The 25,278-nt window shown below is 37.2% G+C and overlaps 1 protein-coding gene across 3 annotated transcripts; it reads right to left on the reverse strand.

Moving 5' to 3' along the window:
* Nucleotides 1–3,277: 3,277 nt before the first annotated feature.
* On the reverse strand, nucleotides 3,278–24,854 carry Ak3 (adenylate kinase 3). 3 transcript variants are annotated; one of them, XM_026414254.2, is made up of 5 exons: nucleotides 24,776–24,854; nucleotides 12,904–13,023; nucleotides 10,659–10,831; nucleotides 9,619–9,737; nucleotides 3,278–5,324 (listed from the first exon to the last, which is right to left on the reverse strand). In XM_026414254.2, the coding sequence occupies exons 2-5, from the start codon at nucleotides 12,962–12,964 to the stop codon at nucleotides 5,204–5,206; spliced, it is 474 nt and encodes a 157-aa protein (XP_026270039.1). In that variant the 5' UTR covers nucleotides 12,965–13,023; nucleotides 24,776–24,854; the 3' UTR covers nucleotides 3,278–5,203. The 3 variants fall into 3 exon arrangements, with proteins under 3 accessions (XP_026270039.1, XP_026270037.1, XP_026270038.1); XM_026414252.2 differs by lacking the exon at nucleotides 24,776–24,854 and adding an exon at nucleotides 23,948–24,769; XM_026414253.2 differs by lacking the exon at nucleotides 24,776–24,854 and adding an exon at nucleotides 23,753–23,927.
* Between the last annotated feature and the right edge of the window lie 424 nt (nucleotides 24,855–25,278).

A 25,278-nucleotide genomic window follows, 5' to 3' on the forward strand; every position in this document is an offset into this window, starting at 1 on the left:
CTAATCATGCTGTCCTTATTTGAAGATTTATCTTCTCTCAGCTTTGATTGTATTTGAGTGTAGTCTTTGGTACCCATTAAGACCAGTAGCAAACATTTGGAAGCAAACATGGAATTGGGAATACATGTCTCAATTCAAGAAACCAAATAATGCTAAAGGATCCATATGGGGATCAGATGTGTAACCTTGGCCTCATTTGTATCTTGTTTTAACTGAGGTGATTAGGCACTAGTATCCATAGAAACAGGCTGGAATTATTGAATTCTACTTCTGTAATGTCACAATTTTCCTGTTTTTCAGAATAAGTCTTTTTTGTGCTTTTGATATTATTATATACTCTATAATAAAATGTTTGACTAATTTATATGGTAGTATTCATCAGCCTGTAATTTTTTTAACCAATGACCTAGTCATAGAAAGTTTTCTTCTGGAGTGTGCTGTCATCTTTCCCTTTGTCCTAAATGGAGAGAATGGACACAAAAACAATATACTACCCCTGTTTCCCAGAAATGTTATATGAACCATTATTAACCACTTCTTCAACTTCACTTTTCCCCTGAACTTGCCTGTAGTCATCCAAATTGTTTTGACTTTCATTTTGTCTTCTTCCAAGTTAGAGCTGTTAATGGCTCTGGCTGACAGAGCCATTAATAGAAGAATGGCAAGACAGAAAGAATCCACAAATTGAGTAAACTATTTCTGAAAGTTTTTTTTTTTTTTAATAACAGGAATTACCTCAGAACTATTCTGTGAAATGTGACTATTTTTTTAATATTATTCTTTTTTTAATAACTTTATTTTGTTTCTATGTGGTGCTGAGAATTGAACCCAGTGCCTCACGCATGCTAGGCGAGCGTGCTACCACTTACTTGAGCCACATCCCCAGCCCGACTATTTGTATTTTTTTTTAACTATCAAAAGGAAGTGATAACTTTTAAGTATAGAAAAGTGTGATTTATTTGGGGGGGGGATAATTTGCACTTTAAGACTATAACTTTTATATAATTAGTAATTTAGTACTAAGAACAGTAAATTGACATCTTGTTTTTTTTTCATTTCAAAAATGTCCTCTTTAATACTGAGAACTAACTCCTATCGAAATAAATGTACTCTTTTCTGTTTCTTAAGTAATGAAAGATATACTAAACAAAGGAATAATTATATTTGAAGTTGAACAATTTTCCCTAAACAGGCTAAGCCCATGGAAAACCCAAACTGAGGAATGAAACATTTTTGACATTAAAATATTCAACAGAATCCTGTTTTACTTGATAAAATTAATCTTCTAATAAAATATTTTTTAAAAGGATGAAATAGCTATTATTATATTTATTCTGGCAATTATTATGTCAATAGTGATGAAGACAATACTGGTTTTAAATTATTGCTCTAAGATAGATGGCTAGCATTCTTTTCCAGTAATAGCATTAGTGGGCTCTTTCAAATTGTTGCCTAATGGGCTCACAATCTCAAAAAAAAAAAAAAAATTTTTTTTTTTTTTTTTTTTAGGAAAATCAGGCTCTTTTCTTTCAGAGTAGCATTCATATTATCCTTTAAAAATAAATTAACATGTTATCTATAGATTAGTGGACTTTCTTACAGGATGAAAAAACTAGTTTTAAGTTTTAAGTTTGTCTAGGAAAGGTATTTGGGAAGTAAGTCTTGGTGTATTTTCAGAAAAAAAAAAAACCCAAAATGTCAATTTACTATGCTTAAACTCATGTATTTCAGTTCTAAATTCATGTGGGACAGAAGTATTTGTCTGGTTTGAGGTTAGATTTCCCATTTCGGTTTTGCTACTATGTCATACACATTTAAAGACCCTAAAATCCTATGCATCTGTTCCCATCTGTAATGACCATGCGGATACTATTTCAGAGGTCTTCTGAGAAGCTGAGTCATCTAGTAAGTATTTGTTTACTTACTATGTAAGTGAATTGGGGGAGTACACAGAAATAAGTTGTTCATGGATTGCTTAAAATCTAATAATGAAGTTGAAAATATTCTTATAACCCTTGAAGAATTAGATTGAAGTTTTGTCTTTTCTAAATAGAGAAAATGATTTTTAAAATTCCCACATCATTCACTTTTGTTTTTGGTGGTACTAGGGATTGAACCTGGGGCCTGTGCTTGCCTACCAAGTGCTCTGTCACTGAGCTACATAACTAGAACTGCTCCCACAATTTTTTCTCAATTTTTAATTTGCAACAGGGTCTCAGTTGCCCAAACTGGCTTTCAGCTTGTGATCTTCCTGCCTCAGCCCCCCAAGTTATGTGTCATTTTGCCTGGTTCACTTGGTTCTTTGAGCAGTATGATTCTTAGAGGCTGTTCACTCTTCAGTTAACTTGAATCATTTGGGAAAATATGACACAACACTGTACTGATTAACACTTTGGCCTTAACATTTAGTTTTACTCAGTGCTACCTATGGACAAACTCCTGATCATTTGGAAGCTAAAAAGGAGGGAAAGAGGTGAATAGACACTACAGATCATACGGCTTTTACTAGTTTTTAAGCACAGCTAGATTATTTTAACCTTAATTTTTTTTTAAACCATAACTTCCAGGACGAAAATCTTTAATTGCAAGGATAGGAAAGCTATTTCTGCAGTTTATCGGTGAGGATGTTTTCTTTTATCAATGAGAAGACGTAGTTTATAAGTAAGTTTTAAAATTTTGTATTACAGCAATTTAATATAATCTGAGGTCTGTAATTGCAATGATTTGATGTTAATATGGGACATTTTATTCCAAACCATGAGTGTCCAAAATATTTTGCTAAGATGCCATTGTATGTGGCTGGAGCAGGCAAAAGTAGCCATAGGCTTGGTTTTAGTAATTTAAACAATAATTAACCTATTTGAGGTGGAACTGAGAGCTAAACTAAAATTTCTGGATGGTGCTAACAATTGCCTTTATGCATTTCCCACTTCATACTGACTTTCCAGAAAGGAGGGTGGTTTGAGGTACTGTTCTCCTCATCTTTTAATCTCAAGTGTAGTATCTCCTCCTAAACCACACATTCAGCTCCAGACATATTTCCATGTGGTACATTAATGGTCATCACAGTATGATTTTTTTTTCCCCTGCAGGAGGCACTTAGCAACAATACCCTTAATCAGCATTGTCTGTGACATTAGCTCATCCAACAGAAAACAAGTTCTTTTTGTTTGTTTTAATTAAAAAAAATACATATTTCCCATAAAGTAATGCATGCATGTGCAAAACTTTGGTTAAGTGTTTAGTAGTGGGGAAGGAATGGTCACAGAAGACAGTCTTAATTTTCATAGTATATTCTTTAATTCTTATTGATTTCCAGATCTAAGGCTGTCATAAAAGCCAGTGTGGCTACCATACTGTATAGCAGGGGATAAAGAATTGTATAAAATCAGCTTTAAAACCTGTTTTAAGACAATTTATTAGAACAAAGGCAATGAGATGGCAGGGTAGCAAAAAGGAAGGTGGGGTGGGGTGACCCTTGTAAAGGACCAAAGACAAAGTAAATAATAGCTACAGTGCTGAAATTTCATTACATTCTAATAAGGACTGTATGCCTGATAACCAAGTGGTAATTCCTAAGTTTAGTAGTTTTGCAACATTTTTAGGAAACACATAATATTAACATGTTTTTAATAAGGCATTGTAAGAGTGATATGATTACTGTAATCCTTTAAAAAAGCCTTGGTCCATTTCAAAAGATCAACAATAAATTTTTAAAAATCAAGAGGAAAGAAAAATAAGTTGTACGCCCCACCCCAAATACATAAGAACCACTTGCTGGCATTTGTTTTGTATTTTAAAGGCCTTGGAATAAGATGGGCCAGATTTTCAAAGGCAATTAATAGCTTGTACAAGGACTTTATTCATTTGATTTTAGCACCAAGGAAAATAAGAGTCAGTATCCCATGGAAGACACAGTGGGTTTTTCCTCTACCGCTCAAATGGCACAACTTCTACCAGGCCAGGATATATAAGCATGCATCCTTGTTGCCCTGCTAGGAGTCTAAAATGATTTTAAGTTTTAAAATGGCTGCTCAGATGACACCAGCAGAGTTCTTTCCCTTTAAGACAGGATGGCAATGAACACTATTAAGTATCAATTTATTTGATCAAAAACAAAAATCTCCTTTAAGGAATAGTTACTTTCCTGGTCCTTCTTAACCTATCTTGTAAATTCTCTATTGCAATATGTGTTTGCCAGTTATGTTGGTGTTCCTCAAGAGAACATCCTCCAGGTATGCCTGATCTATTTCCTTAATGGTAAAGTATGCCTACTTTACATAGTACCATGGGTTTCCTCTTTTCTTTATTTTTTCTTTTTGCTATAACTTGTTTATCAAGGCAGAGTGTATGTTTAGATCAAGAAAAAACTGACAAGTATATCTTAAAACATACATTTCTTAACCTGAGTAACATCTGAAAACCTAAGATTTTATTACATTTTCCACTGAAGTCAGTGTTGGTGCTTACCTAAGAACTTACAATGTCAATTTTGACACAAATCATGTCCCTCAGTACACATGTATTTTTCAAAAGAAAATAAGTCGTATTAAAGTAATATTTTTTTATACGCTGACATTTTTATAGCAAATTGAAAATTCTGAGTAAACTGAAGGTATTTCTAATGACAAAATAAATATAGTATATGTAGGTAGCTTACATGTTTCTTAGTGTAAAGGCAGCAGTGAATTTGCATCTTGCAACGGATCTGTAAATCTAGTTGCTTTTTTCCTGGAATTTCATATAGTGTCTTACCATACCATGTTCCACAGGCTAGAAAACATTTTTTGGCATCAGTCTATGCAGAAGCCTCTGATGAGCTATTTTCCCCAAATGACATGTATTTTTCCAACTTTCCCAGAAAAATACAAAAATTTTATCAACCACTTTTACTGAACAAAAATGTTACTACTAATTGCTCTTTTAATTTTTACTCTAACAAATTCTTTAAAAAAGTTTTGATATCTGATGTTTTTGAATTGCACACTCATAGAATATAACTGGATAAAATATACTAGATGATTTCAAAAGATCAATCTTAGTATCTGAATCATTTGGCACATCCTTAATAATATCCACAATAAAATCAGTAGAAATAAAACAATTTTCAAAGAATTCATACATGCTGGAATCTTAGTAAAAGGAGCTGCTAATGCAAAGATGAGGAGGTTCTGCTCATCTTACTAGTTACACGCTTTTCTCCTCATGGAGTAACTGAGGCTTTCTGGTTTGTTTGTGGAACTTTTGTTTGTAGGAAAGCATAAACATAGGGCCAAATCTTGTTGGTTTCCGTTCCAGAAAATGTTTCCAACACCCCTTTTTTCCTAAAGGAAAAACAAAACAAAAATGAAAAACACAGGTCTCAATCTTCCTAATGAGGTTTTCAAAGCTTTTCTGTAAAACATGACAGTATAGATTTAGGAGTCTCATAAGTATAGATCTAGGTGATTAAGAGAAAGAATTTGGCTAGGCACTGGAGAGCCTACATTTTAGTTTCAGCTTTGCCCCATAGCATACAGAAATGGGCATTTACAAAATAATAGCAGCTGTCATTATTGACTGTGTACTGTGTGTTAAAACCTCTGTTAAATGCTTTATAGCTAATTCATTCAGTAATTTCCAAAACTCAAATTTTCTTACTCTGTTGACAAAATTGTCTCTTTTATAAAGTGACTTAATCCAGATCATTAAGTTGGTAATAGATTTCCAAACGGGGACCGTCAGACACCAGAATAGCCATTGGTTTTCTTTGTTCATTAAAGTCTTTTGCAAAAAGAGCTTTCTAGGGGCTGGGGATGTGGCTCAAGCCGTAACGTCCTCTCCTGGCATGCGTGGAGCGCTGGGTTTGATCCTCAGCACCACATAAAAATAAAAGATGTTGTGTCCACCGAAAACTGAAAAAGAAATATTAAAAAATTCTCTCTCTCTCTTTTAAAAAAAGGAGCTTTCCAATACTGGATTATCTCTCATTTTGCTGAGTTTTTTTTTTTCCTCTACGCTACCCTTGTGAACTTTAACAGGGGAATAGAAAGTGTAAGTTTTATTGTTTTTCTTATTTTCTTCATTTCTCCCCTGGAAAGATTTGTCTTTCTTATACTGGATCAGCAGTGAAGAGTAAGAAGCAGAATCCTGCGATTGCTTCTCAACCCATAGAAATTAGTCCAGAGAGTGTGACACTCTTGCTAATATCCCTTTACCAATCCATGCATACTCATGTATACACACTGGCTCAAAGGTTGCATAAAAGCAAATGAAAAACTCTACTCTTTATAGGATCACTGATACCTCTGTTAAACCCTCTTACTAGGTTTTCAGAGTTCTTGAAACCTCATAAGATTATGATAGTTAACACCCACTGTTTTTTTTGGTAAGAAATATTTGCTACCAGAGAAATTATATTCAAACAGTATTCTTTGCATATTAGAAGTCTTAAGCTTCTAAATTCACAGGAATTTAGTAGCTTTCAAGAGAACAACTTTCTTAATGGTATAAGCCTCATGAAGACCTACTTTAAAAATCAAGCCACAATGTCACAAGTGGGTTAATTGCTGAGAGCACAACTAAAGGTACCTATTCAATCCTAAAGCTGTTACCTTGGATGAACATTTGTCATTTTTTGTGAAATAAAATGGAACCAGTTCAAAAAAAATTAGTCCTCCAAAGAGTAAGAGCATCCTGCTATTTTTAAACATAGGCTAATTACTCCATAAATGTCCCATGGCTGAAAGGAGTTTTAAAATACAATAACAACTGTGGGCATTTTAATATAACAGTGTTGTAACTGAAGTCCTTATGGTAACTGAAGTCCTTATGGTACCACTTTCAATTTTTAGTGAAATCCAACTTTAGTTTTATGTGTGAGAACTCAGAAGGAGAAGCTTGAATTAACAGCAAGAGGTAGCAAAAGCCAGAAGTCTTGAAAGAAAAACTAGTATCTCTGGAGTGGGGGGATTGAATCCAGGGGTGCTTTATCACTGAGACACATCTCTAACCTTTTATTTTTCTTCAATTTTGAGAGGAGGTCTCCTTAAGTTGCTTAGGGTCTTGCTAAGTTGTTGAGGCTTGCCTTGGGGGACTTGATCCTGTCTCAGCTTCCCAAGTCACTGGGATTATAGGTGTACCACTACTGGCACTAGGATCTCTCAAGATAAGGACCTGCTTCATTCATTTCTGTAAGATTCTCCTCATTTTGGCATAACTAATCCCGGTAGGACTAGTTCTCTATTCAGAGCCTTGCAGTAATGTTATCTGCCCAACAACAGTAATAATCTCCCCAACCAAAGTCCATGAGGTTCAGGTGAGACTGAACCTCATTTCCCATACTCAAGAATGACAAAGTCCCAGTAATCTCTGCCAATCACAAGATTTTTGCTGGCAAAAAAAAAAAAAAAAAGGCTCTTTTCTGCTGGGGTAATTGAACTGGTAGGAGATAAGCTAGACTACTGAGCTGCCACACAGAGGGAGCCAGACCGAGGCTTGATGGCGTTTCTTCAACACCTGGACCCAGCCATCTACTTACCTTTAGACTTTTTAGGTATATGACCAATAAATTCTGTTTTTTTTTTCAATATTTTTTTAGTTGTTGATGGAACTTTATTTCATTTATTTATATGCAGGGCTAAGAATTGAACCCAGTGCCTCGCACATGTTAGGCAAGCACTCTACCACTGAGATACAACCCCAGCCCCAAATTCTGCTTTTCTTAAGTCAGTGTGGATTAGGTTACTGTACCACATCGAATGATAAACAGGCTTTCAGCTTTCCACTTCACCCATATACAGAAGGTGAGCTGCTTGGGGCCTGACAGGAACTGAATCTATTTGTGTGGACCAAGGGCTAATAATCACTGACACTGGGTGATTTAGTAATAGACACCAGGATTGCTTTGAGTCTTTTCACATATCCTCTTCATTCCCTTAAGCCTATATAGTGGTATTATTTCACATTGCCTGATTTTATAATAAGGATTTTGTATTGTAAGGTTAAATACCTTGCCCAGGGCCAGAGCTGGTAATCTTTGAAGCCAGGCTCATTATATAAATCACAAAATTATAATAACAACTACTATAAAAAGTGAATTACCAGCTATTTTGTAATTTTGCCCTCCAGAAATAACTATTAAAATGGTTTGAAGACTATTGCTTCAGATTTTACTGCATACTTGCCCCTATTATAACAATAACTACAACCATAATAATAGCTAATATTTATGTAGTGCTTACTAGTGTCATGCACCATTTTAAGAATTAACACATATTAACTCATGTTCAAGCCTGTATTCTCATTCCCATTTTATATAGGAGAAAACAGGCAAGGGTTAAGCAAGGGGTTAAGGCCAAATTAATTAAATGATGAGCTGAAACTTGAACTTGTTCTGGCTCCAGAGCCTATGCTCTCACAAATTGGACTGTTTTGACAATCATTATTTAGTAAGACAGTGAATAAGAGGGAAGCAGTCATTCTCTATAAGGAGAAGGAAAGCTGACTAAAGAAACAGGACTCTGGGCTGGGGATGTGGCTCAAGTGGTAGCGCCCTTGCCTGGCATGCGCAGGGCGCTAGGTTCGAACCTCAGCACCACATTAAAAAAATAGATAAAGATGTTGTGTCCACTGAAAACTAAAAAATATTTAAAAATTCTCTCTTAAAAAAAAAAAAAAGAAACAGGACTTTTTCTTAGCCTGCATCAAATATTAACTCAGTATAGTTCCCATTCTGTGTATGAATTCCTTGAAGAGTATACCAAAATTATTAACCACGCCAGGTGCAGTGATAAACATCCGTAATCCCAACTACTTGAGAGGCTGAGGCAGGAGGATCTCAAGTTCAATGATAGCCTCAGCACCTCAGTGAGACACTCAGCAATTTAGTGAGATCTTCTCTCAAAGCAAAATTTTTAAAAAGGTGGAGGATACTGGGAATATATCTCAGTGGTTAAGACCCCTGGACTCAATCCCCAATACCAAAAAAACCCACCTGATTTATTAGACAAATTCACGATCGGTGGGTCAGATGTCAATTGAGAGTCTCCTGTACTAAAGCAACTTCTGTTGGCACATACAGTGGGCAGGTTTGCCTCCACAGCACTCATTCCAGTCCTCTCTCCACTACATAGCAGAGTTTAGGGTGAGAGTGGTCACTCCTAGCTCCGGGTGTGGACTAACTGGTATAATCCCTCCCAGCCAAGTGACTGGTAATCCAGGCCTACAACAGTTAGTGCCTGGATTCCATGACCACAGTGGCTGTTCAATTGGTTTAATCTGAGGGATATTCAGAACTTTTGTTCACTAGGAAGAGGTTACTCCTCAGCCTTTCATGAAAGAGGAAGCCCTGGCTGTTCTAGCTATTGTCTGCAACCATGCAGGAAACCTGAGGACAAAGTAAAGACACAAAAGAAGGCAAAGCTAAGACAATGGCAAACCTCTGGTCAGACCTAGGAGTGACTGAAATCCAGCCTACCTTCTGGACTTCTCTTTGTACTAGCTAATACATTTTCTTTGTGGCTTAAGCCAATTTGAATTGGGTCTTCTGGAATTTTAGCATATCCAATTGTAAAGTATGGAAAATCAAAAACCCCATGCTTCAAAATGCAAGAGAAGTTCTCAAAAGCAAGAACTCACTGATAATACTCCAAAACTGGTTCCGTTTGTGCTTCATAAGCCTTCAGTCTCTTGATCACTGTGTCTGGTCTATCATCCTCACGCTGAATCAGAGGCTCTCCCGTCAGATCATCTATGCCCTAAACAGTAGTTAGAAGACTGGTATTAAATATCATAATCTTTAAAGGAAATTTTTATAAGTACTTCAGTTAATCTCTGTTCAAGCACCAATTACAAAAATATGTTAACTTCTAAACAAACAATCCTGCCCAAAGACAGACCATTGCAACACAGAGCCAAGAGAAACTAGGATTATTTCTGTAGTACTATAGTTTGGATCTGGAATGATCCCCAAAGGTCCTTGTGTTAAAGGATTAGTCCTAGCTCATGACACTATTGGGAAGTAGTGATACCTTTAAGAGGTGGGGCTTAGTGGAAGGTCTTAGTCATTGGGGGTTTGCCTTGGAAAGGGACTGTAGGACCCTGGTCTCTTCCTATCTCTTTCACTTCCCCATCTTTGTTCTACCATGTATTCCCCACTATGATTTGTTGCCTCACCACAGGCCCAAAAGCAATGGGCCAATGGACTGAAACCTTCAAAATTGTGAGCCAAAATCTTTCTTCCTTGTAAAGCTGATTATCTCAGATATTTGTTACAATAGGGGAAGGCTAGCACAGAAAGTAGAAAGTGACACAGTATCAGTCACCTTAATAAAAAGATTTTCTAACCAACCTCTAAACAATTTCATACACACACATACAGATTCAGCTATACACTGAGAACCTCAACTGTCAGTGCTGCAAATCCCTCCTGCCTCTTCTCCTAACTCATTTCCTGGCACAAAGTAGGAAATGAACACATACTTTTGAATGAATAACAAACCCCTGTTGCTCCTGGCATGACTTTACTACCAACCTGAATGGACTACAGGTAACCTGAAAATATACCCTCAGGAATTTTGGTCAGGTACAAGATTTCCAAGTTCACAAACTTTATGACCATGCAGGCAAAAGGACTCAAGGACAGTCTGCCATATGTCCACTCCACTACAACTACTCACCACAGTTTTAGGAGGGTTGAATTCAATGTTGTAGACTCGGCCACTGGCTGGATGAATCCAGCGAGCAGTGAGGCGCTGTTTAATGACCTCAAAGGGCACATTCAGGTTGATTACTGTGTCTATCTGATAAACTTTATCCAGGGCTTCTGCCTGTGGAAGTGTCCTTGGAAAACCTTTAGAAAGTTTAAAAAAAAATGAAGGGGGAGAGGAAAGGAGAAAGAACAAAAATTAACATTGGGATGTTGGAAGCCAGGCTTGGTGGCCCACACCTATAATCCCAGTGGCTCCAGAGTTTTAAGGCAGGAGGATCACAAAGCTCAAAGCCTGCCTCAGCAATTTACCTAAGCAATTTAGTGAGAGACCTTGTTTCAAACTAATAAATAAAAAAGGGGTTAGGGATATAGCTCAGTGATTAAGTACCCCTGGGTTCAATCCCTGGTATTAAAAAAAAAATGCTGGGCAATCTAAACAAAAGAAAATACCATAGGCGGCTTGATCATAGATGTAAAACAACTGTACTAATTAATTTTTTTGAGAGTGTGGGTCATGGGATCCCTAGATATTTGGTCAAACATTCTGGGTATATATGAAAGGGTGTTTGTTTTTTTTTAATGAGATTAACATTTAAACAGGTAGACTGAATAAAGTATATTGCCCTCTAAAGTATATTGGCCTTACCAATCAGTTTGAAGGTTTGAATAGAACAGAAGGCTGATCCTCTCAAATACCTTCTGCCTGACTGCCATCTTATTAGGACATTCACACTTTCATGCCTTTGAACAAAAGCTGAACTCATCACCTTCACTCAGAACCTCAAAAGGCTTTTTTGGAATGTGACAGAAAACAAAGTAGAGGAATAAACCCTAACAGATAACCAATTTATAAAGCAGCCCTAATCCCCAAACCTGAAATCCTATGATGCCCAGAAAGTCAGATTTCAGAGCTTTTTGAATTTTGAGTTTTTAGATTAGGGATGCTCAAATAGTAGTCTATGCAAATATCCCAAAATACAAAAAACTGAAATCTGAAACACTTCTGGATCCCAGCATTTCACATACAAGATACTCAACTGGTATAGCTAAAGTTAACAATGTGGTTCAAAAAAAACAGAGAAAGGCAAATTGTAACTGGTTAGTGAATCCAGAAACAGATATAAGTATAGGGAATTTAAAATAATATTTTGATCCCCAAATTTTTGACTTTGCAGTGTTGTTACTAAGGACATTTTGGTTAGAACACCAGGAAAAATTTAAATTGGTAAAAAGGAATACTTTACAAAAGTGACAAAGATTAAAAGTGTACATGCAATAATTTGTTAGAGCTAAAAATACATTTTCTTATTAGCACTGAAAGATGGAAAAAATTTCCTGTGACCTAGACTTTATATAGCTAAAACAGCAATTATAATGGATAAAACTATACCCAAGAAATCCAGATTTGGGTTAAATAGCCCCTAATAAAAGTTTATAATGGCAAAAAGCTCAATCTATATATGGCCCCAAACTGAATAAGTCAGTCATCAAACATTTATTATAAAATTTACAATGAAGTAAATGATCCTGATAAAAATAATTTTAGGCAAGTGCTTTACCTCTGAGTTACATCCTTATCCCTCTAATAAAAACATTTTTAATACATTTAATGAGAACAAATAGAATATGGTGGCTAAATCTATTGAGTGCTCTCCAAGTTCCAGAATCTATATATAATGTCAAATATTTTATAAAGATAACTTCTTTCAACCATCATAAATGAGGCACTATTATTATTCCCACATTACAAATGAAGAAACTTAGGCATAGCAAGGTTACTTGCTCTTTGTCACAAAGCTAATTAAGCAGTGGGAATAGAATTTGAACATAAGCTAACCCAACATCTACTCATAACTAAAAGTTGTGCACTAAAAAAAAGTGTCAATAAAAACACTTCTCTATTTGTGTGTTTGGTGCTAGGGATTGAACTCAGGGACACTTTTTCGCTGAGCTACATCTTCAGCCCTTTTAATTTTTTAGTTTGAGACAGGGTTTCACTAAAATTGCTTAGGCCCTCACTAATTTGCTGAGACTGGTCTTGAACTTGCGCTTTCCTGCCTTAGCCTCACAATTTGCAAGAATTATAAGCCTTGCCATTGCACCTGGTCCCCTGACCACCATTCTTGATAACTTTCTATAGCCCATGAAATGATCTTTGTCTTGCCAGCACTCATCATTTAGGACAGTTGGAATGCTCACAACACTCTACTTACCATCCAATAGCCAGTTACATTGGGTGAGATTTTTTAGCTCATGGAGGGCTAGCCGAGTCATGACATCATCTGGGATGAGCTTCCCTTGGTCAATGAAAGTCTTGGCTAACACACCAATCTCTAGAGCAGAGGGGGGGAAATCATTAAGTGCATTTGTTTTATCCTCGTGGTTCCTAAAACTGGTTCCCTAAAATTGACCTTGGGAAGCACACCTGTATGAAAATGTGTATCATCGACTTTTCTGCTTAAAAACAGGTTACAAAATAAAGTTAAGCCTATTTCAAATCCTCCAGTATGGAAAAATACATAAATATAAATGGAAAAAATAATACAAAGTTATAGACCAATATGCTAACAGTAGTCATTTCTTTGTGATAGAATTGAGAATAGATTATTTTTTACATATTTGTAATTTTCTATTTCTCTCAGGGAAAAATATGGAATAACTGATATTTTCTTCTAAATAAGAGTTTGAAATATTCATTATTTTGAGATGGCTTAATTTAAATTCCTGCTTTCATATGTTAGTCTAGAGATTTTTTCCCAATCTTAAAACAGGTGCTACTGTCGTAATACAATTCAATTTTTGACTGTGATCATATTACACTTTTATTAATAAGATACTCTGGAAAAGAATTTATGAACAATTTAGAAATACTGTGCACAACCGTATCATTTTTATCCAAAAAACTTAATTTCCTATACTCCCTTAGTAATCTATATATATTCAGAGTTGTAAAACTGTTGTAACTTGTGTATATATAAAATTTTGTGTTCTTTTTCACTAACACTATGTAAATATTTTTCAGTGATCTTATATAGTCATTTCTGGTAATAGTCCTCTCCATCAATGTATATCAATGCTTTATACATAAACATATACTTTCTCACAGTGGTACTGTTAGACATTTAAATTATGTAAATTAGTCTTGGTCTTTCCTCATTACTGCTGTTTCTTAAGATCTTCCTTAAGATCTTCTTCTTTCTTCATCCTCCTCCCCTTCTCCCTCTTCTTCTCCTTCTTTTAGTCTTCTGAATTGTTTCTGATGAATACATTCCCAATAATCTGATTAAAGGTCATAGTATATATAAATATTTTCATACCTCTTGGTATGAATTACTATACTCAACTCAAAACAGATTCCAAATTGTTAAATTCATGAAATTTTATATTTTAACCAAGAATTAACAGTATGGAAACTGCCATTTGAAGGTGTGTTATCAGGTTTACAACAACATTTGGACCTGGGTGTGGTAGTGCACCCCTGTAGTCCCATCTACTTAAAAAGCTGAGATGGGAGGAAGGCTGGAGCCCACCAGTTCCAGATCAGCTGGCACAATATCATGAAACCCTGTTCCCCCTCACAAATAAAATCTAATACAGATAGCATTGAGAATGGGCCTAGGTTCCAAGATAGAGAGCTCTGAAGACTTATTAGATAACAGTCTTTGGAAAGGTTCATATACTTCATATGAGTAGACCATTCTGTCTCCAGGCTTTTCACTACTGCTCTAGGGAGGCAGAGTTCCAACCTTCTCAATGGTGTTTGGGAGGGGAAAAAAAAAAGTAAAAACTTTCAATTCTTTAGGACTGAGTCCTAAACAAATGGGTTCCATCCTCATCTCTCTTGCTTCAGACCAATCTCTCTTCTAAACTCCCAACCAATGACAACAAATGACTTTAGGTGATGGAAATAATTAATAAAATGCTTAATGCTTAATTTCATCAGTATAAGAGGAACTTCAAGAAAAGATGATCTGCTCTTGTCACTTGGAGTCAACTAGAGATTCCAGCCAGTGCAATTAGTCCAGAAAGAAATAGTATCCAGAAGGGAAGAAGTAAATGCAGATGACATTATCTTATACATAGAAAATCTTAAGGAATCCACTAAGAAACTATTACAACTAATCAATTAATGAGTCCAGAAAGTTGCAGAGTACGAGGTAACTATACAAATAGCTAACAATGAACAGTCTGAAAATAAAACTAAGATAACAACTCAGTGGGCTGGAATGTGGCTCAGTGGTAAAGCACTCGCCTTGCAAGCACAAGGCCCTGGGCTTGATCATCATAGGAAGGGGAAGACTGAATTTATAACTGCATAAAAAAATAAGAAAATTAGCAATAAACTTTTTAAAAAGTGCAGAACTTGTAACCTAAGAACTATAATATTACTGAAAGACAAGAAAGACCTAACAAAATGGAAACACATCTTATATTCACGATTTTAAGAATTAATATTGTTAAGATGGTAATACTCTTCATAAGTGATACAGATTCAGTGCAATCCTATCAAAATCCTACCTTCCTGATGTATTTGACAAGCAGATTCTAAAATTCAAGGCACCCTGAATAGTCAAAACAATCTTAAAAAAAAAAAAAAAAGAAAAAAGTTGGAGGACACACACTTCTGATTTCAAAGTAACAATCAAGATTGTGTGTTACTGGCATAAGAACACACATGGTTTAATGGAACAGAATTGAGAATGCAGAGATAACCCCTCCACCTTACAATCAACTGATGTTCAATAAGGATGTCAAGACAATTCAATGAAGTAAAACAATCTTTCCAAAAAAAAAAAAAAACTGCTGGGATAACTGCATAATAATAACTCAATATGGATCATAGACCTACATTTGAGAGCTAAAAGTATAAAAATCTTAAGGGAAAACATATACAAAAATTCACTGTGGTGATGGTTACACAACTCTGGATAGTCTAAAAAAAATACTGAATCATACTTTACAAGGGTTAATTTCATGATTATGTGATGGAAAGTTCCTAGTAAGGAAAAAATCCCACCACTACTCAAAGTCAATTATTATTAAAACTGATAATAGATATTTTGAGTTTTTGTGTATACATAGGTAAATATTTATATACAGTATGAAAACCAAAAGCCTATAATGTTTCAACTGGAGTTTAAAAAAAAAAATGATTCAACTCTCCACCTCGAAGTCTAAGCAGTTTGCTTTTTACATTTTAAATGTTGACTTACTCCCTCAACTATATACAAAGACTTCCATCCAGGGTGAGCTTTGGACATTAGGTAAATATTTATTTGTTTGCCTATAATTTAATATTATACATGTACCTTAATAGACTTCTCATAATAGTACCATTCACTTTTTGATTCAAAAATTAACAATTGAGTTAGGCATGATGGCACATGCCTGTAATCCTAGCCACTTGGAGAAAGAGGAAGGATCATAAGTTCAAAGCCAGCCTTAGCAATTACTTTAGTGAGTTCCTGAGCAACTTGGCAAGACTCTTGTCTCAAAATAAAAAATAAAAAGGGCTGGGGATGTAGCTTAGTGGTAAAGCATCCCTGAGTTCAATCCCCAGTACCAGAAACAAAACCAAAACCAAAAACAATTTGGATGTACAAAGGCCTGGGTTCAAGCCCCAGCACCACAAAAAAAGAAAACAAAAATTAACAAATTTGGGAGCTTTCATATCTCCAAAACTCAAAAAGCTAATTTAATTTTGTTTTAAACCACCGGGGATTGAACCCAGGGGTGCTTAACCACTGAGCCACATCCCAATCCCTTTTTTATTTTGAGACAGAGTCTCACTGAGTTGCTTAGGACCTCAATCAGTTGCTAAGGCTGACTTTGATATCAAGATCTTCCTGCTTCAGCCTCCTGAGCGCTGGTATTACAGGTGTGTGCCAACCATGCCCAGCACAAAAAGCTAGTTTAAAAGTAGATTCTTCACAATAAGTTAATTTTCTGTAAAGTATTCACAAATAAAAATAGAAAAGGATAGTTAAGAGGAAAAATAGGGAAGGTCTAAATCAACTTTTAAGGATAAATAACCATAAACCAGGCATTAATCTGAGAAATCACTGCTTTATTACATAAACTACAATTTTTGTTTCTGTATCTCCTTTTAAAATCTGGTCATCCTCACAACATTACCCAAACCAACCTCACATCATACCTGAACAAACATTCAAAATTATTGCTTGAGCAGCCATGAAGTACAAAAGAGGGACCTGAAAATAGTTTTCTTTTACACAGACCAAAAGAAAGGGCTAGAGAGAATTAATCTCCTTCCTACCTAAATTGCTTTCATCATCATTATATAGTAAACAACATGAACTCTACTTTTAAAAATGTGTCAAAATAAAACTAGAAAGATGACAGTGAATGGGTTAAATGACAGCTTTATCCCCCATCCTGGGCATTTTGGAGAAAAACCTTTCTCAAATAATAAAGACTTGAATTAACACAGTGGTTATCACGTGGGACAGGAAGAAGATATCTGTGGAAAGGGCACACAGAAGAGCCCCCAAAGTGCCTGGCATTCTCTCCAGGGATAGGTAAATGAGTGTTCATTTAACTCTTCTTCTAACCACACACAGACATTATACTAATTCCAGGCATAAAATATTTCAAGGAATTACACTGAAAACAAAATATTAAAGCTAAAATCTCCCTTGGCCAATGGTCCTTCCTCCAACTATCACCCAGTTTTTCTCCTCTTCAGTGAAACACTTAGAAAGTGTTTTTATACCAGATCCATACACTTCTCTTCCCACTCAACTCTATTTCAGCATAGAATTGCAATTCAAAAATTGTATAAAGGCCAGTCTGCATCTGGCCTCATCTTACCTCTTTCCCTCCCTACTTTTACCCTACCCTCAAACCACAACCCCTAGCCTGGACATACTCTGAACATACTCAGAATCCTAGCCTTTGCACAAGCCCTTTGCCCCTTCTTTTGCCTAATGAGTTCTTACTCTGCCATGATATGGATGTGGTTTTTGTTTCTTCTAGAACTTATGTTGAATTTGGTCCCCAACAGAATAGCATTGAGAGATGATAAGATTTTTTAAAGAGGTGTGTGGTTCACGAGGACTCCACTGTCATGAAAAGATTAATATTACTCTTGTGGGACTGGGAAAATTCTCTGGGGAATGAGTTTTTAGAGTTTGACTAGCTGCCTTGAGAATGAATTGTAACAGATGGTGTTCTGTATCTTGCATGGAACCACTTGTCCTTCCATATCTGCACATCAGAATGCAGCACAAGGCTTTTGCCAGATACAGCCACTTGACCTTGGACTTCCAGTCTCCAAAACTATGAGCTGAACTAACTTCTTTCCTTTATAAACTCAAGTATTTGGTTATCGCAAAAGAAAATGGACTCTTTCAAGAGACATCTTAAAGAGCTCTTCATAGTGAGGCATCCCTCAACCTCCTAAGAAACCAAAATTTCCTCCTCCACACATCTATGATGTCACAGGCTTGTCTATCACACTACTAAAACTACATGTCTACATGTTAAGGACTGAACTGTGTCAGCCCAAATCCATGTTGAAACCCTAACCCCTAAAATGACTATAATGTAGAGATAGTGCCTTTAAGGAGGTAATTAAGATTAAATGAGGTCATAAGGGTGGACCCCATAAGATACCAGGAGTGCCTGGGCACAGAGGAAAGACCATGAGACAACAAAGTGAGCAGGCAGCTGTCTGCAAGTCAGAAAGTCCTTACCAGAAACCAATTCTTCCAGTGCCTTGACCTTGGACTTTAAAGGATTCAAAACTATGAGAAAATAAATTCTACTGTTGAAGATATCTGATCTGCTGTGGGAGGCTGTTACAGCATCCAGAGCTTATGAACACACAGGTCCATCCGTCCACCTGTCCCTCATGCCCACATCCTGATTATTGGCATCTTCAGTGAAATCTATTCCTTTCTGTATGTCACTTCTCATCACATATTAGGTACTTGTTGGATCCATGGATGGATGGGTGGATAGATGATATACGGAAGGAGGGACACACTGCTTGGATGCCCTTGGATTCTATTCATGGAATTTCAAAGGCCTTATTTTTGTCAAAAATTACCATCTAACAAAAGCCTAGTTTCTTTGAGACAAAATTAATTAACACACTTATCTTTTAGAAATTGTTCCTTTAACTTTTTAAACAAACTGTCTACACACAGAAAATAATGGAACAAGAAAAAACAACCCAAATGTCCACCAACTCATGAATGGATAAATCAAATGTAGTATATCCATACAACGGAGTATTTGACAATTAAAAAGGAATGAAGTGGGGCTGGGGATGTGGCTCAAGCGGTAGCGTGCTCGCCTGGCATGCGTGCAGCTGGGGTTTGATCCTCAGCACCACATACAAACAAAGATGTTGTGTCCACCGAAAACTAAAGGAAATAAATATTTAAAAATTCTCTCTCTCTCTCTCTCTCTCTCTCTCTCTCTCTCTTTAAAAAAAAAGGAATGAAGTACTAATAGTACAATATGGATGAACCCTGAAAACACTGCACTAAGCTGGGTAATGTGAGACATGCGACCAGCTACTAAGGAGACTCAAGAAGGAGAACCCCTTGAACGCAGGAGTTCAGGGTCAGCCTGGGCAACAGAGTGAGAACCTGTCTTTTAAAATACAAAACAAAACAAAAATAAATAAATAAACCCTATGTTTAGTGAAAGAAGCCGGGGGGGGGCGGGATACCATATATTGTATAATTTGTATGTTTGGATAAAATGTCCAAAATAGATGAAGAAATATAGAGGTGTATTAGTGGTATCAGAGGCTCAGGAGGGATTAGGTGAGGTGGGGAGGGAATGGAAGTGACTAACAGGAAGGAGATTTCTTTTGTGGGTAATAAAAATGTTCTAAAATTGGTTGTGGTGAGAGATACTCAACTCTATGAATATACTAAAGTCCATTGAATTACACATTTTAAATGGATAAATTATATGGTATATACACCATCTCAAAGCTATTAGAAAAAAAAGTGAAATGGGGCATTTCTTTTTGAAAACATGTTGGTAAAGGTTCAGAACAATATGTACAGTGTGCTGCTGTTTAGGTAAAACACAAACACAGAGAAGAAAAAGTAAACATTTGGTTGCATGTGCATGAAATATCTTGGAAGGATTTTTTTTTAAGAGAGAGAGAGAGAGAGAATTTTTAATATTTATTTTAGTTTTTCGGCGGACACAACATCTTTGTTTTGTATGTGGTGCTAGGGATCAAACCCGGGTCGCACGCATGCCCGGCGAGCGTGCTACCGCTTGAGACACATCCCCAGCCCTTGGAAGGATTTTTTTCATGTAATATCCTTTTTAGACTTTTAGGAATTCTAAACTATGTAAATGAATCTCCTATTACAAATTAAATTTTTACCATTAAAAAGATAATTTGCTCTGCCATCACTATCATAATTAAGCATAATTTTGCTCTGTGTGTATACATAATAATGTTTTGTTAGATATATAGAAACTTGGGAGCTGATAGGGATCTTGATGTTTATATACTGAGTTGGACTCCCACAACTTATAGATGAGAACAAATGAGATTCAAAGATTAAGCCACTGAGTCCACACAATACTGTGGTATACTTTCTCAAACTCTGAGCAATCTCATATCAACTTTGCAATTTCTATCACAGGTGAACCATTATGTATTATATGGTTTTCTTTAAAGTGACTCACCTTTTTAAATAAATTTCATCAAGTTCATGAAATATAGGTTTATTTTTTCATGAAATATAGGTTTATTTTTTCTCATGCACTTGAAATAAATATATAAAAATGTCTACCTAAGAATATCTCATGAATCTCAACTTGAGAAATACTACATAATGAAAGGAGTATTTAACTGACACACAGAAGCCCTGGGTTTTCATCCTAGTCTTTCAGTAAATGCTTTTTATTTTCATCTTATTTTTTTTTTAATGAAGCACTTCATGAATTTGTATTTCAGACTGTGCAAAGGTCATATTAATCTTCTCTGTATCCTTCACATTTCAGTATATGCACTGCTTAGATGAACAAATAAATGCAGTTTATTACTGACTGAATTCTTAACTTTTCCTGAGCTCAGTTTCCTCATCTTTAAATGAGGATTGGACTAAATGTGTATGAATCATATTCAAGTTTCCTGACTCCAGGATCCAGGTGTGATCTACAGTTACTCCATGTTTGCTATTGCCAATAAGTTGCCTAGCATTTCCAGTGTCCTTATCATATCTCCTGGGTGATTTACCTTTGGTCTTAATAGAGTATATTCATGGCTTATATTTTAAATTGCATTTACAGATGAGGAAAACTTCTAGGCCCAAGGAGGTAACAATGAAGCTACAACTGCTGGAAAGAATACAAGCCTCCCTCACATTATAAACTTAAAGAGCAGAGATCTCGTGGGATGATTTTCAACTTTAGCTATAAAATACTGAGGAGGGTTATAAAATATAGCACTTTCATGAAGTGATGGTTGATTGCAAGAGATTCCACACTATAAATTTATTTAAAGGGAAATAGTCAAAGATGCTGACAAATATTCACGAACAAGGATAGTAGTACCAGTATTTATTATAGCAAATAAATGGTTAACAATATGTCCAACAGTAGAAAAACTGTTTACTTATAATCTTAATGAAATTAAATATTTTAAGGCTGCTTAATGATGTGTGAATGAACATACAATAAATAAGAATAAAAAGTATCTAAAATGTAACAATTTTACAAATGCATACAAATACAACAGTGAGCAGAGGGGAAAAAGAGAAAGAAAAAAAAAACAATAAGAGAAAACACCAAAGGGTCAACTATAACTCTATCTATCTATGTGGGAAGGCAGAATCATGGATGATCTTAATTTTCCTAATAGTCTCATGACATTTTTATTCCTTTATAATAAATACAACTTAGTATCAGAAAGCATGAGCAGTATTTTATTTTTAAAGATTATACCTCTTTTGGCTCTGATCTGTGGGAAATATCCAACGCATTCACAAATATTTATTGAGAATATAGTCTTAGTTTTGAAATACAGAACTGTGCCAGATCTGTTCTGTGAAGATAATCTGTAATAACAGATCATTATGCACAACTTTAATAATTAATAGATTATTCACATCTGTAATAACAATTTTATGACATCAAGCTTCATTTTGTTTTTCTTATTAAAGAACTGCCCATAATTCTTTGAAGAGCTCTAGCAAATAACCCACCCCAGGATATGCCTGTTCTGCTGCTTGGGGCAGCTAGATGAATCAGACACAGTGCAACCATCCCTCAGGATCTCTTTGGGTGCTTCTGTGTGAGCTCTGGAATTTTCCTTAGCCAAGTAGAGAAGCCAACCCTTTTATGTGCAGTTACCTTGAACCATGACCCTGCAGAGATTGGTCTTCTGACATTCTAGTTCTCCTGACATGAATCTTTAATTTCTTTAAAGAAGTCTTTATCTGTCTTTGTCTAAGAATTACTAAAAAGTCCAGAAGGGGCAGGCAACTGAGGCAAGCTGGACCTCCTTTCATGTTCCCTATACTCCCTTTAGGTTCTTTTCAGGTTGTAGAGCTCTAAGGAATAAGACAGCAAGAATGTCAGGGAGTGTTAAGGATGGTTTCTTCATTTTTAAAGTTTATTAAAGCATGGTTTCTTCATTTTTAAAGTTTATTTAATTGATTTTTAAATTTACTTTTTAAAAATATTTTGTTTTAATAAATTAATAAACATTCTTTCCTGAAGGTGCTCTCTAACCACACAGTTATGCCTCACTGCTCAGTAATTTTTCAGATAATCCCTTAAGAATTCCTTACTCCCTTGTACTTTGGATAACCTCACACAAAAAATCAGTCTACAATACTAGGGACTGTTTATTGTTACCTAACTATTTCAATGTGTTGCATCAAGAACATTTAGCAAGAGAGTCAAAAAATTTAATCTTTTTGGTAAAGTTCAATTAACTACAAGGCATTATTTTTTAAGATCAATGTTAAAACTGAAAGTAGTAATGCTCCAGATAAGTTGGATACTGAACCAAAGAACTCCAAGAAACAAACTATAGAAATACTGGGTTGATTCTGGTTTTCCCCCCAATTTAAATATCATTTTTTAAACTAAAAACAAACAAACAAACAACATAGCTGGAAATAACCTAAACACCCATCAAAAGAGGACTTTTTAAATAAATCAGTAAATTCAGCAAGTAGATGCCTACACAAAATGAAATAGAGTTCTATATTTCCAGGGAAAAGATATCCCAGATATAAAGTGAAAACACTTTGACGCAGAGTACATATATGATTGCATATAACACAAAATATATACGTATATGTGCTTGTACATAAATAAACATTTCTAGAAGGAAACACATTGTTCCTCTATAAAGAACAGGGCTGAGACAGGGAATGAGAGACAGGGAATGAGAGAAAGCTTTGTGTTTTATTTTATGTACTTCTATCTGTCCTGAGTTTTTCATTGTTTAAAAAACCTTTTGCAGGCTTCAAAATGGGTTCTGATTGTGAGGTAAAGGTCAACACTTTTGCTAAGAAAAAGAAAAACTTTAAGAAAACTTTTAAAAAATAGTCTTTTAGAGAAAGAATTTACATACCACAAATTCAAGCAAAGTAAAGTCTGGATTTTGCACTGAGTTTTCTGGCTTTATTTGGCAAGCAAAACAAAACTACTTTTTATGTGATCAAGCATAAGGATACCTTTTGTGTTTAAGAAGGCTCTGGGGGTATCAAAATCTAAGCCACTGCTCAAAAATTACTCAGCAGTGACTACAACGAGGGTAAATAATCTTGGCCTTGAGCTTACAAGAGAAAGGTCAGAACTACAAGATCCCATAGAGCTTAACTAAATGGGGGTGGGGTAAGAAAAAGAGCAAGACCTGGCAGGGCTCTGCCAATTTTCCATGTTCAAGGGACCCGTGAAGAAGAAGCTCAGCTAGAAAGACCCTCAGAAGCAGCTGCGACCAGACTGGAGGTGCCTCTCAAACAAAGCAAGGTGGTTTCTTTTTATTTTTGAACTCAGTGAGTGTCCGAATTCACGAATGCCCTCCCCCACCCCCACGCAACCTACCCAAAACAGCCGGCGGAAACTGGAGTTTTCGGGGTTGTCAGCTGCCAGAGATCTCCTATCCCCGCGGCGGGAGGAAAACGCCGCGCCCGCTTCCTAGGACCGCATCCGGGCTCGAATCCCCCGCCTCGGCCCCTCCGCCCGCAAAACCCGACCCGGGCGACAGCGCTCCGCCGACCCCGTGGCCTGGGCTCCCACCTGTGCCTTGAAGCATATTTTGTCGGAGCAGGTCCCCGCTGGAGAGGTGCTTCAGCTCGAAGTGTTTGGTGATGCGCGAGGACACGGTGCCCTTGCCCGAGCCCGGAGCCCCCATGATCACTGCGCGCACTAGCCGCGCGGAAGCCCCCATGGCCGCTGACAGAGGACGAGGCAGGGCGGACAGCGGGACTGCGGCCTGGCCTGCGCGCTCACCGGCTTCGCGGCCCGGGACGGCCGGTTGGAAGCGCTGCAAGCAGGCGGCGGCCCCGGCACCCACGCTCTCCCGGAAGTGAGCGACAGCCACCGGGCCGCCCCGCCCGCGGCCGCCGGCTTCAGCGCCCGCCCCTCGACGACCCCGGCGCGCCCCCTCCTCGCAGCCGGCCCTGGCCAGCCAGCGCTACCCGCGCTCCCTAGACACTCCCTCGGCGACCTTGGGAATCCCTAAGGTCTCAGCGGCGCCCTGCGCTCCTCGGCGCTGCTTCCCCATCTGCGCCCTCCGCTCTGCTCCGCTCCTTTGGTGGCATTCTTTTGCTCCCTTCGGCCTCCTGGTCGACTCCTATAAAACCCCCTGCTCCCGTCACATCCAGCCCCGAGCCTTGGCCCGTCCCTCGACCACTGCGCCTGTCCTGCCAGGTCCCCCTGATAGACCGCGTTTCTCTCCCTTCACCCTTGGCAACTTCTAGGCTCCCCCTTTCTACCTCTGGTTGCCCCTTGACGCCTCTTGGTTGCGGAACTCCACTTACTCCCCCTCGCCCCTTTTGCAGCCCTAGCCTCTTCCTAGTCCATGCCAGCCCCTGACCTGCCCAGTCCCAGCCTCATAAACCGTGCCTTCTTCGGGCTCCTTTGGCAATGTCTGCTGTCCCACCAGGTGCCTTCTCGCACCCTCCACGCCACGCCAAGTTCTCCTGGCTCTCTGGAGTCTCGGCTTTCCCTCCCACTCTCTTTTACTTCCCTTCTCTACCTTCTTCCTCCTCTGCCCTGGGAAAGCATCTGTGTAAATAAAATGACAGTGACTGATAATGAGCGCCTCCCTCCCTCCTCAGTTCAGTTTTTGAGGGACTTTAAGGCACACATCTAGTGAAAGATGTCTCTTGCCTTCTTGGATGAAATGTTCAGAATCAAAAGCAGCTGCTACTTTATGGAGTCCAAAAGTATTGATTTCTCAGGCAACATTATATGCCTTCAGAAACGCTTTCATTCTGCCTCATTATTTTCATTTCATTTCCTACTATGTGCCACTGTTCTTAGGGAGCTCTAAGAATGCTGTGGTTGACAAGGAGTTTTAAAGCCCTTGAAGTTTAAAGTCTAGCAGTGGAAGCAGATCATAACCA

This window comes from Urocitellus parryii, chromosome 4 (assembly GCF_045843805.1).
Source record: "Urocitellus parryii isolate mUroPar1 chromosome 4, mUroPar1.hap1, whole genome shotgun sequence".
NCBI classification, from domain to species: Eukaryota; Metazoa; Chordata; class Mammalia; order Rodentia; family Sciuridae; genus Urocitellus; species Urocitellus parryii.

What these genes read in the sequence shown, in the direction of transcription:
- Ak3 (XM_026414252.2), bottom strand. Translation starts at nt 24,098, where the DNA reads ATGGGGGCTTCCGCGCGGCTAGTGCGCGCAGTGATCATGGGGGCTCCG. An exon ending in TCAACCCTCCTAAAACTGTG is followed by an intron (nt 9,738 to 10,658) that starts GTGAGTAGTTGT and finishes ACTACTGTTTAG; the next exon opens with GGCATAGATGATCTGACGGG. An exon ending in CCAGTTTTGGAGTATTATCA is followed by an intron (nt 5,325 to 9,618) that starts GTGAGTTCTTGC and finishes TTTTTCCTTTAG; the next exon opens with GAAAAAAGGGGTGTTGGAAA.